The sequence below is a fragment of the Oncorhynchus gorbuscha genome, linkage group LG02, assembly GCF_021184085.1.
Source record: "Oncorhynchus gorbuscha isolate QuinsamMale2020 ecotype Even-year linkage group LG02, OgorEven_v1.0, whole genome shotgun sequence".
Taxonomy (NCBI): Eukaryota; Metazoa; Chordata; class Actinopteri; order Salmoniformes; family Salmonidae; genus Oncorhynchus; species Oncorhynchus gorbuscha.
The window spans coordinates 4,832,181-4,844,680 of record NC_060174.1 but is presented as its reverse complement, the minus strand read 5'-3'; the positions used below and the strand labels follow the sequence as shown (position 1 = coordinate 4,844,680).

At 51.2% G+C, this 12,500-nt stretch overlaps 1 protein-coding gene across 1 annotated transcript in view; it reads left to right on the top strand.

Moving 5' to 3' along the window:
* Nucleotides 1-12,500, top strand: part of crocc2 (ciliary rootlet coiled-coil, rootletin family member 2) — a 201,131-nt gene that overhangs the window by 85,812 nt on the left and 102,819 nt on the right. The window contains exons 11-14 of the mRNA XM_046292232.1: nucleotides 700-768; nucleotides 3,186-3,332; nucleotides 4,288-4,487; nucleotides 10,782-10,964. Of these exons, the coding sequence (XP_046148188.1) occupies nucleotides 700-768; nucleotides 3,186-3,332; nucleotides 4,288-4,487; nucleotides 10,782-10,964 (599 nt within the window). The remainder of the gene's footprint in view (nucleotides 1-699; nucleotides 769-3,185; nucleotides 3,333-4,287; nucleotides 4,488-10,781; nucleotides 10,965-12,500) is intronic.

Here is a 12,500-nt window from a genome sequence, read left to right as displayed (position 1 = left end):
CCTAAATGTTTGACCCCTATGGCTTCCTGTATGTTTGACCCCCATGGCTTCCTGTATGTTTGACCCCTATGGCTTCCTAAATGTTTGACCCCTATGGCTTCCTGTATGTTTTACCCCTATGGCTTCCTGTATGTTTGACCCCTATGGCTTCCTGTATATTTGACCCCTATGGCTTCCTGTATGTTTGACCCCTATGGCTTCGTGTATGTTTGACCCCTATGGCTTCCTGTATGTTTGACCCCTATGGCTTCCTGTATGTTTGACCCCTATGGCTTCGTGTATGTTTGACCCCTATGGCTTCCTGTATGTTTGACCCCTATGGCTTCCTGTATATTTGACCCCTATGGCTTCCTGTATGTTTGACCCCTATGGCTTCGTGTATGTTTGACCCCTATGGCTTCCTGTATGTTTGACCCCTATGGCTTCGTGTATGTTTGACCCCTATGGCTTCCTGTATGTTTGACCCCTATGGCTTCGTGTATGTTTGACCCCTATGGCTTCCTGTATGTTTGACCCCTATGGCTTCCTGTATGTTTGACCCCTATGGCTTCCTGTATGTTTGACCCCTATGGCTTCCTGTATGTTTGGTTTCATGCATTTATATTTTTATATCCCCCGTCCCCATAAGAGGCCGTTGTTATAAATAATTTGTTCTTAATAACTGACTTGCCTCGTGAAATAAAATAAAAACTGTTACAGGAGAGAAGCAGAGCGGAGGACAGGGCTGAGACGGACGACTTTCAGAAGGTCCTAACCAGCATCACACAGGTATTCAGCATCACACAGGTATTCAGCATCACACAGGTATTCAGCATCACACAGGTATTCAGCATCACACAGGTATTCAGCATCACACAGGTAGTCAGCATCACACAGGTATTCAGCATCACACAGGTAGTTAGAATCATCACAGGTAGTCAGCATCACACAGTCAGCATCACACAGTTATTCAGCATCACACAGGTAGTCAGCATCACACAGTTATTCAGCATCACACAGGTAGTTAGCATCACACAGGTAGTCAGCATCACATAGGTAGTCAGCATCACACAGTTATTCAGCATCACACAGGTAGTCAGCATCACACAGGTAGTCAGCATCACACAGGTATTCAGCCTTCCTGCAGATCCTAACCAGCATCACACAGGTAGTCAGCATCACACAGGTAGTCAGCATCACACAGGTAGTCAGCATCACACAGGTAGTCAGCATCACACAGGTATTCAGGCTCCTGCAGATCCTAACCAGCATCACACAGGTATTCCGCCTCCTGCAGGTCCTAACCAGCATCACACAGGTATTCAGCATCACACAGGTATTCAGCCTGCTGCAGATCCTAACCAGCATCACACAGGTATTCAGCCTGCTGCAGGTCCTGACCAGCATCACACAGGTAGTCGGCATCCTGCAGGTCCTAACCAGCATTACACAGGTATTCAGCCTGTTACTGGTCCTAACCAGCATCACACAGGTAGTCAGCCTGCTGCAGGTCCTAACCAGCATCACACAGGTAGTCAGCCTGCTGCAGGTCCTAACCAGCATCACAAAGGTAGTCAGCCTGCTGCAGGTCCTAACCAGCATCACACAGGTAGTCAGCATCAAACAGGTATTCAGCATCACACAGGTATCCAGCATCACACATGTAGTCAGCATCACACAGGTAGTCAGCATCACACAAGTAGTCAGCATCACACAGGCATTCAGCATCACACAGGTAGTCAGCATCAGAAAGATATTCCGCATCACACAGGTAGTCAGCATCACACAGGTATTCAGCCTGCTGCAGATCCTGACCAGCATCACACAGGAAGTCGGCATCCTGCAGGTCCTAACCAGCATTACACAGGTATTCAGCCTGTTACTGGTCCTAACCAGCATCACACAGGTAGTCAGCCTGCTGCAGGTCCTAACCAGCATCACACAGGTAGTCAGCCTGCTGCAGGTCCTAACCAGCATCACAAAGGTAGTCAGCCTGCTGCAGGTCCTAACCAGCATCACACAGGTAGTCAGCATCAAACAGGTATTCAGCATCACACAGGTATCCAGCATCACACATGTAGTCAGCATCACACAGGTAGTCAGCATCACACAGGTAGTCAGCATCACAAAGATATTCAGCATCACACAGGTAGTCAGCATCACACAGGTAGTCAGCCTGCTGCAGGTCCTAACCAGCATCACACAGGTAGTCAGCCTGCTGCAGGTCCTAACCAGCATCACAAAGGTAGTCAGCCTGCTGCAGGTCCTAACCAGCATCACACAGGTAGTCAGCATCAAACAGGTATTCAGCATCACACAGGTATCCAGCATCACACATGTAGTCAGCATCACACAGGTAGTCAGCATCACACAGGTAGTCAGCATCACACAGGCATTCAGCATCACACAGGTAGTCAGCCTGCTGCAGGTCCTGACCAGCATCACACGGGTAGTCAGCCTGCTGCAGGTCCTAACCAGCATCACATTGGTAGTCAGCCTGCTGCAGGTCCTAACCAGCATCACACAGGTAGTCAGCCTGCTGCAGGTCCTAACCAGCATCACACAGGCTGTCAGCCTGCTGCAGGTCCTAACCAGCATCACACAGGTAGTCAGCTTGCTGCAGGTCCTAACCAGCATCACACAGGTAGTCAGCCTACTGCAGGTCCTAACCAGCATCACACACGTAGTCAGCCTGCTGCAGGTCCTATCCAGCATCACACAGGCTGTCAGCCTGCTGCAGGTCCTAACCAGCATCACACAGGTAGTCAGCTTGCTGCAGGTCCTAACCAGCATCACACAGGTAGTCAGCCTACTGCAGGTCCTAACCAGCATCACACAGGTAGTCAGCCTGCTGCAGGTCCTGACCAGCATCACACAGGTATTCAGCCTGGCCGATATCATATCACTATCAGTGCTTTTCATCAGTGCCGGTTTCTCAGTCGTGGAATTTTAAGTAAGAGTGTGTGTCCGCAATGGCACCCTATAGTGTACTCATTTTAACCAGGACCCATAAGGCTCTGGTCAAAAGTAGTGCACTACATAGGGAATAGGGTGCCATTTGCAACACAACCCAGTGTGTTGTAATCCAAGACTAGACTTAGTCTGGGTGTGAGAAACTAGCCGTTTTTATGTGTTCGGGTTCTTTTAAGCAAAGCTACTCAGGATGTTGCCTTCTCTTTCTCCAACCCATTCTACTTCCTGTTCAGCTGGTTCATGGTGGTGAGGATGGTTATGTCTCTGGTGGTCAACCTTCGTCCTCCTCCTCCTCACCTCTCCGGGGCCGCAATTCCCAATGCAACAGCACCCTGATGGCTGTCAAAGGTCTCCTCTCCCAAAACCAGATACAAGCACAGGTCAGACAAATCTCTCGCTCAACACGGGATACCAGTCTTGGGGACAATTCCATTATCAATGCCAGTCAATGCATAAAGTCAACCAAAAAGTCCCACATTTCCCTCATTGAAAAGCATGGCAGACAATAGGGATTGGAATTTCAGTGTTATGGACTCCAAACCTGATGGTACTTGTAGTCTTCCACTATCCACAGACTGTAATTGGAGAATCCACAGACTGTAATTGGACGATCCACAGACTGTAATTGGACAATCCACAGACTGTAATTGGACGATCCACAGACTGTAATTGGACAATCCACAGACTGTAATTGGACGATCCACAGACTGTAATTGGACAATCCACAGACTGTAATTGGACGATCCACAGACTGTAATTGGACGATCCACAGACTGTAATTGGACGATCCACAGACTGTAATTGGACAATCCACAGACTGTGCGTGGACGATCCACAGACTGTGCGTGGACGATCCACAGACTGTGCGTGGACGATCCACAGACTGTAATTGGAGAATCCACAGACTGTAATTGGACGATCCACAGACTGTAATTGGACGATCCACAGACTGTAATTGGACGATCCACAGACTGTAATTGGACGATCCACAGATTGTAATTGGACGATCCACAGACTGTAATTGGACAATCCACAGACTGTAATTGGACAATCCACAGACTGTAATTGGACGATCCACAGACTGTAATTGGACGATCCACAGACTGTAATTGGACGATTCACAGACTGTAATTGGACAATCCACAGACTGTAATTGGACGATCCACAGACTGTAATTGGACGATCCACAGACTGTAATTGGACGATCCACAGACTGTGCGTGGACGATCCACAGACTGTACGTGGAATGACTCGTAAGAACATAGTGATAAACAATTGGTGATGTTAAAAAAAACTACATTTGATTGATTGATTGAAATGTGATTGTTTAAACAGGACCTGCGTAGCCGGCTGGATGCAGCCCTGGAGCAGGTAGATATTCTACAAAGTAATCTGCAGGAGGAGGAGGAGGAGAGGAGGGACCTGGAGAGGAAGATGAAGGAGGTGCACAGGGAGAAGCAGCAGGTTGAGAAGAGTCTGGAGGAGAAACACAGAGACAACCAGAGGTTCCACACCTCCCTGGACCTCCTCAACAGGTAACGCACTGGGCGGGGTCCCGCAGGTCTGGGGGGGGGTCCCGCAGGTCTGTGGGGGGAGGTCTGTGGGGGGTCCCGCAGGTCTGGGGGTCCCGCAGGTCTGTGGGGGGAATCCCGCAGGTCTGTGGGGAGGTCTGTGGGGGGGTCCCAGGTCTGTGAGGGGGTTCCCGCAGGTCTGTGGGGGGTCCCACAGGTCTGTGAGGGGGTTCCCGCAGGTCTGTGGGGGGGGGGTCCCGCAGGTCTGTGGGGGGTCCCGCAGGTCTGTGGGGGGAGTCCCGCAGGTCTGTGGGGGGTCCCACAGGTCTGTGGGGGAGGTCTGTGGGGGGGGGTCCCGCAGGTCTGTGGGGGGTCCCGCAGGTCTGTGGAGGGGGGTCCCAGGTCTGTGGGGGAGGTCTGTGGGGGGGTCCCAGGTCTGTGGGGGGTCCCAGCAGGTCTGTGGGGGGGGTCCCGCAGGTCTGTGGGGGGAGGTCTGTGGGGGGGTCCCGCAGGTCTGTGGGGGGTCCCGCAGGTCTGTGGGGGAGGTTCCGCAGGTCTGTGGGTGGAGGTCCCCAGGTCTGTGGGGGAGGTCCCGCAGGTCTGTGGGGGTCCCGCAGGTCTGTGGGGGGGGTCCCGCAGGTCTGTGGGGGGTGGTCCCGCAGGTCTGTGGGGGGTCCCAGACAGGTCTGTGAGGGGGTCCCGCAGGTGTGTGGGGGGGGTCCCGCAGGTCTGTGGGGGGGTCCTGCAGGTCTGTGTGGGGGGTCCCGCAGGTCTGGGGGGGTCCCAGACTGTAATTGGACGCAGGTCTGGGGGTGGAGGGGGAGGTCCCACAGATCTGGGTGGAGGGCTCCCGCAGGTTTGGGTGAGTGGGGGTCCTGCAGGTCTGGGGGTGTCCCGCAGGTTTGGGTGGGCAGGGGGTCCCGCAGGTATGGGTGGGGGGTTCCGCAGGTCTGGGTGGGGGGTCCCGCAGGTCTGGGGGTGTCCTGCAGGTCTGGGTGGGGGGGCTCGCCTGTAGGGTTGTTTAATGAAGAGGTCTGGTCTGACATGTTCAGGGTGGGGGTATCTTTCTCAAGAGAGAGCTTCTCCTGCTACGCTCCCTCTTTGATTATGTGAAAGTCCAGCTGAAACTGTTTGGGGTTGCCCTCTACCAATACTGTTCCAGACTTGTACATGTTGACATTGGTTGATTCAGAGTCCTCGTTGGCTGACTCAGAGTCCTCGTTGTCTGACTCAGAGTCTTCGTTGTCTGACTCAGTCCTCGTTGGCTGACTCAGAGTCTTCGTTGTCTGACTCAGAGTCTTCGTTGGCTGACTCAGAGTCTTCGTTGGCTGACTCAGAGTCTTCGTTGGCTGACTCAGAGTCTTCGTTGGCTGATTCAGAGTCTTCGTTGGCTGATTCAGAGTCCTCGTTGGCTGATTCAGAGTCTTCGTTGGCTGATTCAGAGTCTTCGTTGGCTGATTCAGAGTCCTCGTTGTCTAGTATTACACCCGTCACTAACACCTCCCACCTCTCTTAACAGAGGGGTAGTGTGTTAATATAGCACTGCGTCATGCCAGGGGATGATCTGTGTTAATATAGCACTGCGTCATGCCAGGGGATGATCTGTGTTAATATAGCACTGCGTCATGCCAGGGGATGATCTGTGTTAATATAGCACTGCGTCATGCCAGGGGATGATCTGTGTTAATATAGCACTGCGTCATGCCAGGGGATGATCTGTGTTAATATAGCACTGCGTCATGCCAGGGGATGATCTGTGTTAATATAGCACTGCGTCATGCCAGGGGATGATCTGTGTTAATATAGCACTGCGTCATGCCAGGGGATGATCTGTGTTAATATAGCACTGCGTCATGCCAGGGGATGATCTGTGTTAATATAGCACTGCCTCATGCCAGGGGATGATCTGTGTTAATATAGCACTGCGTCATGCCAGGGGATGATCTGTGTTAATATAGCACTGCGTCATGCCAGGGGATGATCTGTGTTAATATAGCACTGCGTCATGCCAGGGGATGATCTGTGTTAATATAGCACTGTGTCATGCCTGTCAGGACCCGGTTACGAACCCGGGTCTCCGGAGTGAGAAACAGTCACTTGCCCTGGCAGCACACGGGGCACGCATTGACGAAAGTGGCAACGTCTTCTCTTATGGTAGGCCACCAGAACTTACGCTGGATGAACTCCAAGGTGCGACCTACGCCCGGGTGACAGGTGAGGCGAGAGGAGTGCCCCCACAGAAGGACCTGAGTCCTCACTGCCTTGGGAATAAACAACCGATTGGCAGGACCTCCTTTCGGGTCCGGTTCAATAGCTTGAGCTCGTCTCACGGTATCCTCAACTTGCCACGAGATCGGAGCCACGATCTTAGCAGCAGGAAGGACAGGCATGTCCGTGTCATCTCGAATGGCAGGAGCGTAGACTCAGGACAGGGCATCCGGTTTGAGATTCTTCGACCCGGGCCGATAGGTGAGGATAAACTGGAATCGATTGAAGAAAAGAGACCATCTAGCTTGTCTAGAGTTGAACCGCTTAGCCTGCTGGATTTACTCCAGATTTTTGTGGTCCGTAAGCACTTGAAACGGGTGAGAAGCTCCCTCGAGCCAGTGTCTCCATTCCTTCAATGCCATCTTAACCGCTAGGAGTTCACGATCCCCCACATCGTAGTTCCTCTCAGCCGGGGTTAGCCGGTGTGAGAAGAAAGCGCACGGATGAAGCTTCTTGTCTTCACCCCTCTGAGACAGGACAGCTCCAACACCAACCTCTGAGGCGTCTACCTCCACCACAAACGGTTCATCCGTAGTCGGTAGTATCAGGATGGGAGCGGAGAGGACGCGCTGCTTGAGTCCTTGGAAGGCCGTCTCAGCTTCTCTTCCCCACAAAAACCTAGCATTGCCACCCTTGGTTAAAGCTGAGAGAGGGACTGCCACCAAGCTGAAGTTCTTGATGAACTTGCGGTAAAAGTTAGTGAAGCCCAGGAAACGCTGAACTTCCTTAAGGGATTTGGGGGTGGGCCAATCCGCTACCGCCCCTACCTTCCTGGGGTCTATTTGGACTCGACCGGGTTCCACTACAAATCCCAGGAATTGTTCTCGGGATGAATGGAATTCACATTTTTCCGGCTTAACGTACAGATGGCTGTCTAGGAGGCATTTGAGTACTTGTCTGACATGCTTAGTGTGTTCTTGAAGAGAGCTCGAAAAGATGAGGATGTCATCCAAGTAAACGAACACAAATATGTTAAGCATATCCCTAAGCACATCGTTTATGAGCGGTTGGAACACCGCTGGGGTGTTGGTCAGGCCGAAGGGCATCACCAAGTATTCATAGTGACCAGTAGGCGTGTTGAAAGCGGTCTTCCACTCGTCACCAGGTCTGATCCGCACAAGATGGTATGCATTCCGCAGGTCAAGCTTAGTGAAAACAACTGCTTCCTGGAGCAGCTCGAAGGCTGTGGCCATAAGGGGTAGCAGGTAACGGTTACGGACGGTTATGGCATTGAGTCCCCGGTAGTCGATGCAAGGACGTAATCCACCGTCTTTCTTGGCCACAAAGAAAAACCCTGCTCCCGCCGGGGAGGTGGAAACAGTTGGATGGGGCAGGTGGAAACAAGTGCCCGGAAACAGTTCGATGGGGCAATCATAAGGTCTATGGGGTGGTAGCATGGTGGCCCTCTGTTTGCTAAATACCAGTTTGAGGTGATGGTAACACTCGGGAACTCGGGTCAGGTCGATGGATTCTAAAGACTCGGGAGTAGAACTCGGGGAATTCGGGAAAATACAAGTAGCTTGGCACGTAGGAACCCACTGCTTGATAGTGCCCACAGACCAGTCGATGTGAGGGTTATGGCTGTGAAGCCAGGGGTATCCAAGGACGAGAGGGAACTCGGAACAGGAGATCAAATGAAAGTTCATCAATTCCTGGTGTTGTGAAACTGAAAGTCGCAAGGAGGTAGTGACATGAGTGACAAGTCTAGATCCCAAAGGGCTTCCATCCAATATAGTAACCCTCATGGGGTCACATAGAGGTTCAGAGGGAACGCCATTCTCCTTCGCCCAGACACCATCCATGAAGTTACCTGCGGCTCCAGAGTCTACCAAGGCTTGAAGGTGAAGCTTGTGGTTGTCCCAGGAAAGGATGACTGGAATGAGCAGACGGGAGTTGGACGGATGGGAGGAGGTTATGTTTCCCATTACAGTTCCCCCGGTCTGTACGGGACAGAGCGTTTCCCTGGAGCCCGGGACACGTGGAACGCAAATGGCCCGGTTTGCCGCAATATAGACAGCGTCGCTCCCTCATCCGGCGGTCTCTCTCAGCCTGGGAGATGCGTCCAATCTGCATGGGTTCCGGTGGAGCCAGCGAGGATAAAGGTGGGGACTCGGAGCTGGGACTGATAGGGGCTAGAGGTCTACGGTTGAGTTCTCTCTCTCTCAGACGCTGGTCAATGCGTGAGGCCAACTTGATCAGGGACTCGAGATTGTCCGGTGGTTCCCGAGTGGCCAGTTCATCTTGGATAGTGTCGGAAAGGCCTTTCAGAAAGCACACCGTGAGCGCCTCGTTGTTCCAGCCACTCGCTGCTGCCACCGTGCGGAACTGGATGGCATAGTCCGTCACGCTGCGCCGACCTTGGTGGAGAGTCAGGAGCTGTTTGGCTGAGTCAGGACCACTGCTTGGGCCTTGAAACACTTGTTTGAATTCCTCAGCAAAGGCAGAGTAGCTGGCACAGCAGGAACTATGGGCATCCCACACAGCAGTAGCCCAGGCCAGGGCCTTTTCCGACAGCAGGGTGATGATATATGCGATCTTAGACCGGTCGGTGGGGAACGACGAGGGTTGCAGCTCGAAGGAGAGAGAACATTGGGTGAGAAACCCTTTACAAGCACTTGGATCACCTGAGAACCGTTGGGGAGGTGGAAGACGAGGTTCAGCCAGAGGGTTAACTGCCATGGGTACGTGAATCTGAGGTACTAGGACGGGAACTGTTGCCGGGGTAAGTCAATCAGATATCTGCTTTATGGAAGTCAGCATCTCCGACAGAAGATGAGAATGTCTAGCCATTAAGGCCTCTTGCTGAACCAGGGCGGCTTCGTGGCGTTGGACAGTCTCCTGGTGGTGGGACAGCATGGCAACAAGGTCCTGGGAACTGGCTGCCTCTAGGTTCATTTCTGGCTCTGTGTTTCTGTCAGGACCCGGTTACGAACCCGGGTCTCCGGAGTGAGAAACAGTCACTAAACCAACTGAGCCACGAATAGTCAACAGAACCCAGAAGATGAGGCAGACACAGCAGTACTTGAGACGGTGTATTTAATGAAGTAAAAAGTGAAGTTCTTCATGAAAACATGTAACTCCACAAACTCAAAAGGAATTCCAAAACAACAAAGGCAATCCTCCAAGACAAAAAGGCAAATCCACAAGGTGGAAGGCACAGCACAAAAAGCCTCAAAAGATACTCAAAAACAAACAAACAAGAACAAAAAACAGAACTCCACAAGAGAGTCCACCGGGATCAACAAGAGCTCACAGAGTACTAGGGCTGGGTGCTAACATACAAACACAGAGCAAAGAACTGAGTAAAACAAAGGGTTTAAATACAATCAGGGGAAACGAGGCACAGGTGCAAATAATAATGAGGATCAAGGGAAAACAAAAGGTCAAAAGGCACAATGGGGGCATCTAGTGACCAAAAACCGGAACAACCCTGGCCAAATCCTGACAATGCCAGGGGATGATCTGTTTTAATATAGCACTGCATCATGCCAGGGGATGATCTGTGTGGAGGATTCAGTTGCTTAAATTCCCTTTTTTTTTAAATAGCAGTTAGAAAAAAAGTGTATCTCGATTTTCCACAAGGATCTTGTTTTTGTACTCTTTCCGTGCATTGTCATTTTTTACATCCAAGGGGTACTGTGTTGGGGGAGGGAGCTTCAAAGGCCTCTGTATTTAGGTGGGGCGAGGCTGTGAAACTCTCCTGCCGTTGCTGGGCTCAAGGACTTTGACACCTTTCCCTTTACACCTCAGCGCTAATTGACGTTGCAGTCAGATCTGTTCTGCAGGTTTCTGTTGTGCTTATTTTACTAGTCGTTGGTTTGCCAGAGCATTTGCTGTATAGTCCTTGGGAATAAGAATCTTTGGTAGTATGAATCCTTCCGGGTACTTTTGTCCCAAATCAGGATGTAGGTTTGAAGTTTTGATTTGGAGTGAAGGTTATGTTGTGAAGGGTAGTATCCTGGATATGTTCTTGTGGAAAAATCCACGTTTATCCAACTCTAAATCATATATTTTTTTTAAAACATACTCTCTCTCTCCTCCTCCCACCAGTGAGAAGGTCAGCCTGGAGAAGCTGGTTGTGGGCCTCCAGCAGAAGACAGAGTCCCTGGGGGCAGAGCTGGAGGTGATGAGGGGGTCGGCTGGGGATCTCCAGAGACAGAGAGACCTGCTCCGCCAGCAGAGAGACGACCTGGAGAGACAGCTGGAACGCCAACGCACCGAGGCCCAGAGAGGGTAGGTCTGGGGAAACAGCACACACACACGTGCACATGCTCACAGACGCACACACACACACACACAGACACACATGAGGAGGAGGAGGAGGAGGAGGAGGAGGAGGAGGAGGAGGAGGAGGAGGAGGAGGAGGAGGAGGAGGAGGAGGAGGAGGAGGAGGAGGAGGAGGAGGAGGAGGAGGAAGAGAGTGGAAGAAGAGAGAGAGCATCATCCCTCTATCCTGCTGCTTTTCTATCTGTTTGTTGAGAGTTGAGATCAGGAACACGTGTCATTTTCAGAGCAGGACAGAGCCCAGATCTCTCTAGGAAAATGTTGCATTACTATATTACAAACTAATGCTAGAGGGATGAGAGAGTAGAGAGAAGAGAGGGATGAGAGAGTAGAGAGAGTAGAGAGAAGAGAGAGAAGAGAGAGAAGAGAGGGATGAGAGGGATGAGAGAGTAGAGAGAGTAGAGAGAAGAGAGGAATGAGAGAGTAGAGAGAGAAGAGAGAAGAGAGGGATGAGAGAGTTGAGAGAACAGAGAGAGTAGAGAGAGTAGAGAGAGAAGAGAGGGATGAGAGAGTAGAGAGAAGAGAGGGATGAGAGAGTTGAGAGAACAGAGAGAGTAGAGAGAGTAGAGAGATGAGAGGGATGAGAGAGTAGAGAGAAGTGAGGGATGAGAGAGTAGAGAGAGTAGAGAGAAGAGAGGGATGAGAGAGTAGAGAGAGTAGAGGGATGAGAGAGTAGAGAGAAGAGAGGGAGAGTTGAGAGGGATGAGAGAAGAGGGATGAGAGAGTAGAGAGAGTAGAGAGAAGAGATGGAGAGTTGAGAGGGATGCGAGAGTAGAGAGAGTATAGAGAAGAGAGGGATGAGAGAGTAGAGAGAGTAGAGAGAGTAGAGAGAGAAGAGAGAGAAGAGAGGGATGAGAGAAGAGAGGGATGAGAGAGTAGAGAAAGTAGAGAGAAGAGAGGGATGAGAGAGTGGAGAGAGAAGAGAGGGATGAGAGAGTAGAGAGAGTAGAGAGAAGAGAGGGATGAGAGAAGAGGGATGAGAGAGTAGAGAGAAGAGAGGGATGAGAGAGTAGAGAGAAGAGAGGGAGAGTTGAGAGGGATGAGAGAGTAGAGAGAGTAGAGAGTTGAGAGGGATGAGAGAGTAGAGAGAGTAGAGAGTTGAGAGGGAGAAGAGAGAGAAGAGAGAGAGTTGAGAAGATAGGGAGAAGAGAGAGAAGAGAGAGAGTTGAGAGTTGAAAGAGTAGAGAGAGAATAGAGAGAGAATAGATAGAGAATAGAGAGAATAGAGAGTTGAGAGAATAGAGAGTAGAGCGAGAATAGAGAGAGGAGAGAGAGAGGAGAGAATAGGGCGTGTAGAGCGAGAATACAGAGAGGAGAGAGAGAGGAGAGAGAGTTGAGAGAGAGGGGAGAGAGAGGAGAGTATAGAGAGTGGAGAGAGAGAGTTGAGAGAATAGAGCATAGAGAGGGAAGAGAGAGGAGAGAGAGTGGAGAGAATAGAGAGAGTATAACGAGAATAGAGAGAGAATAGAGAGAGTAGAAAGAGAA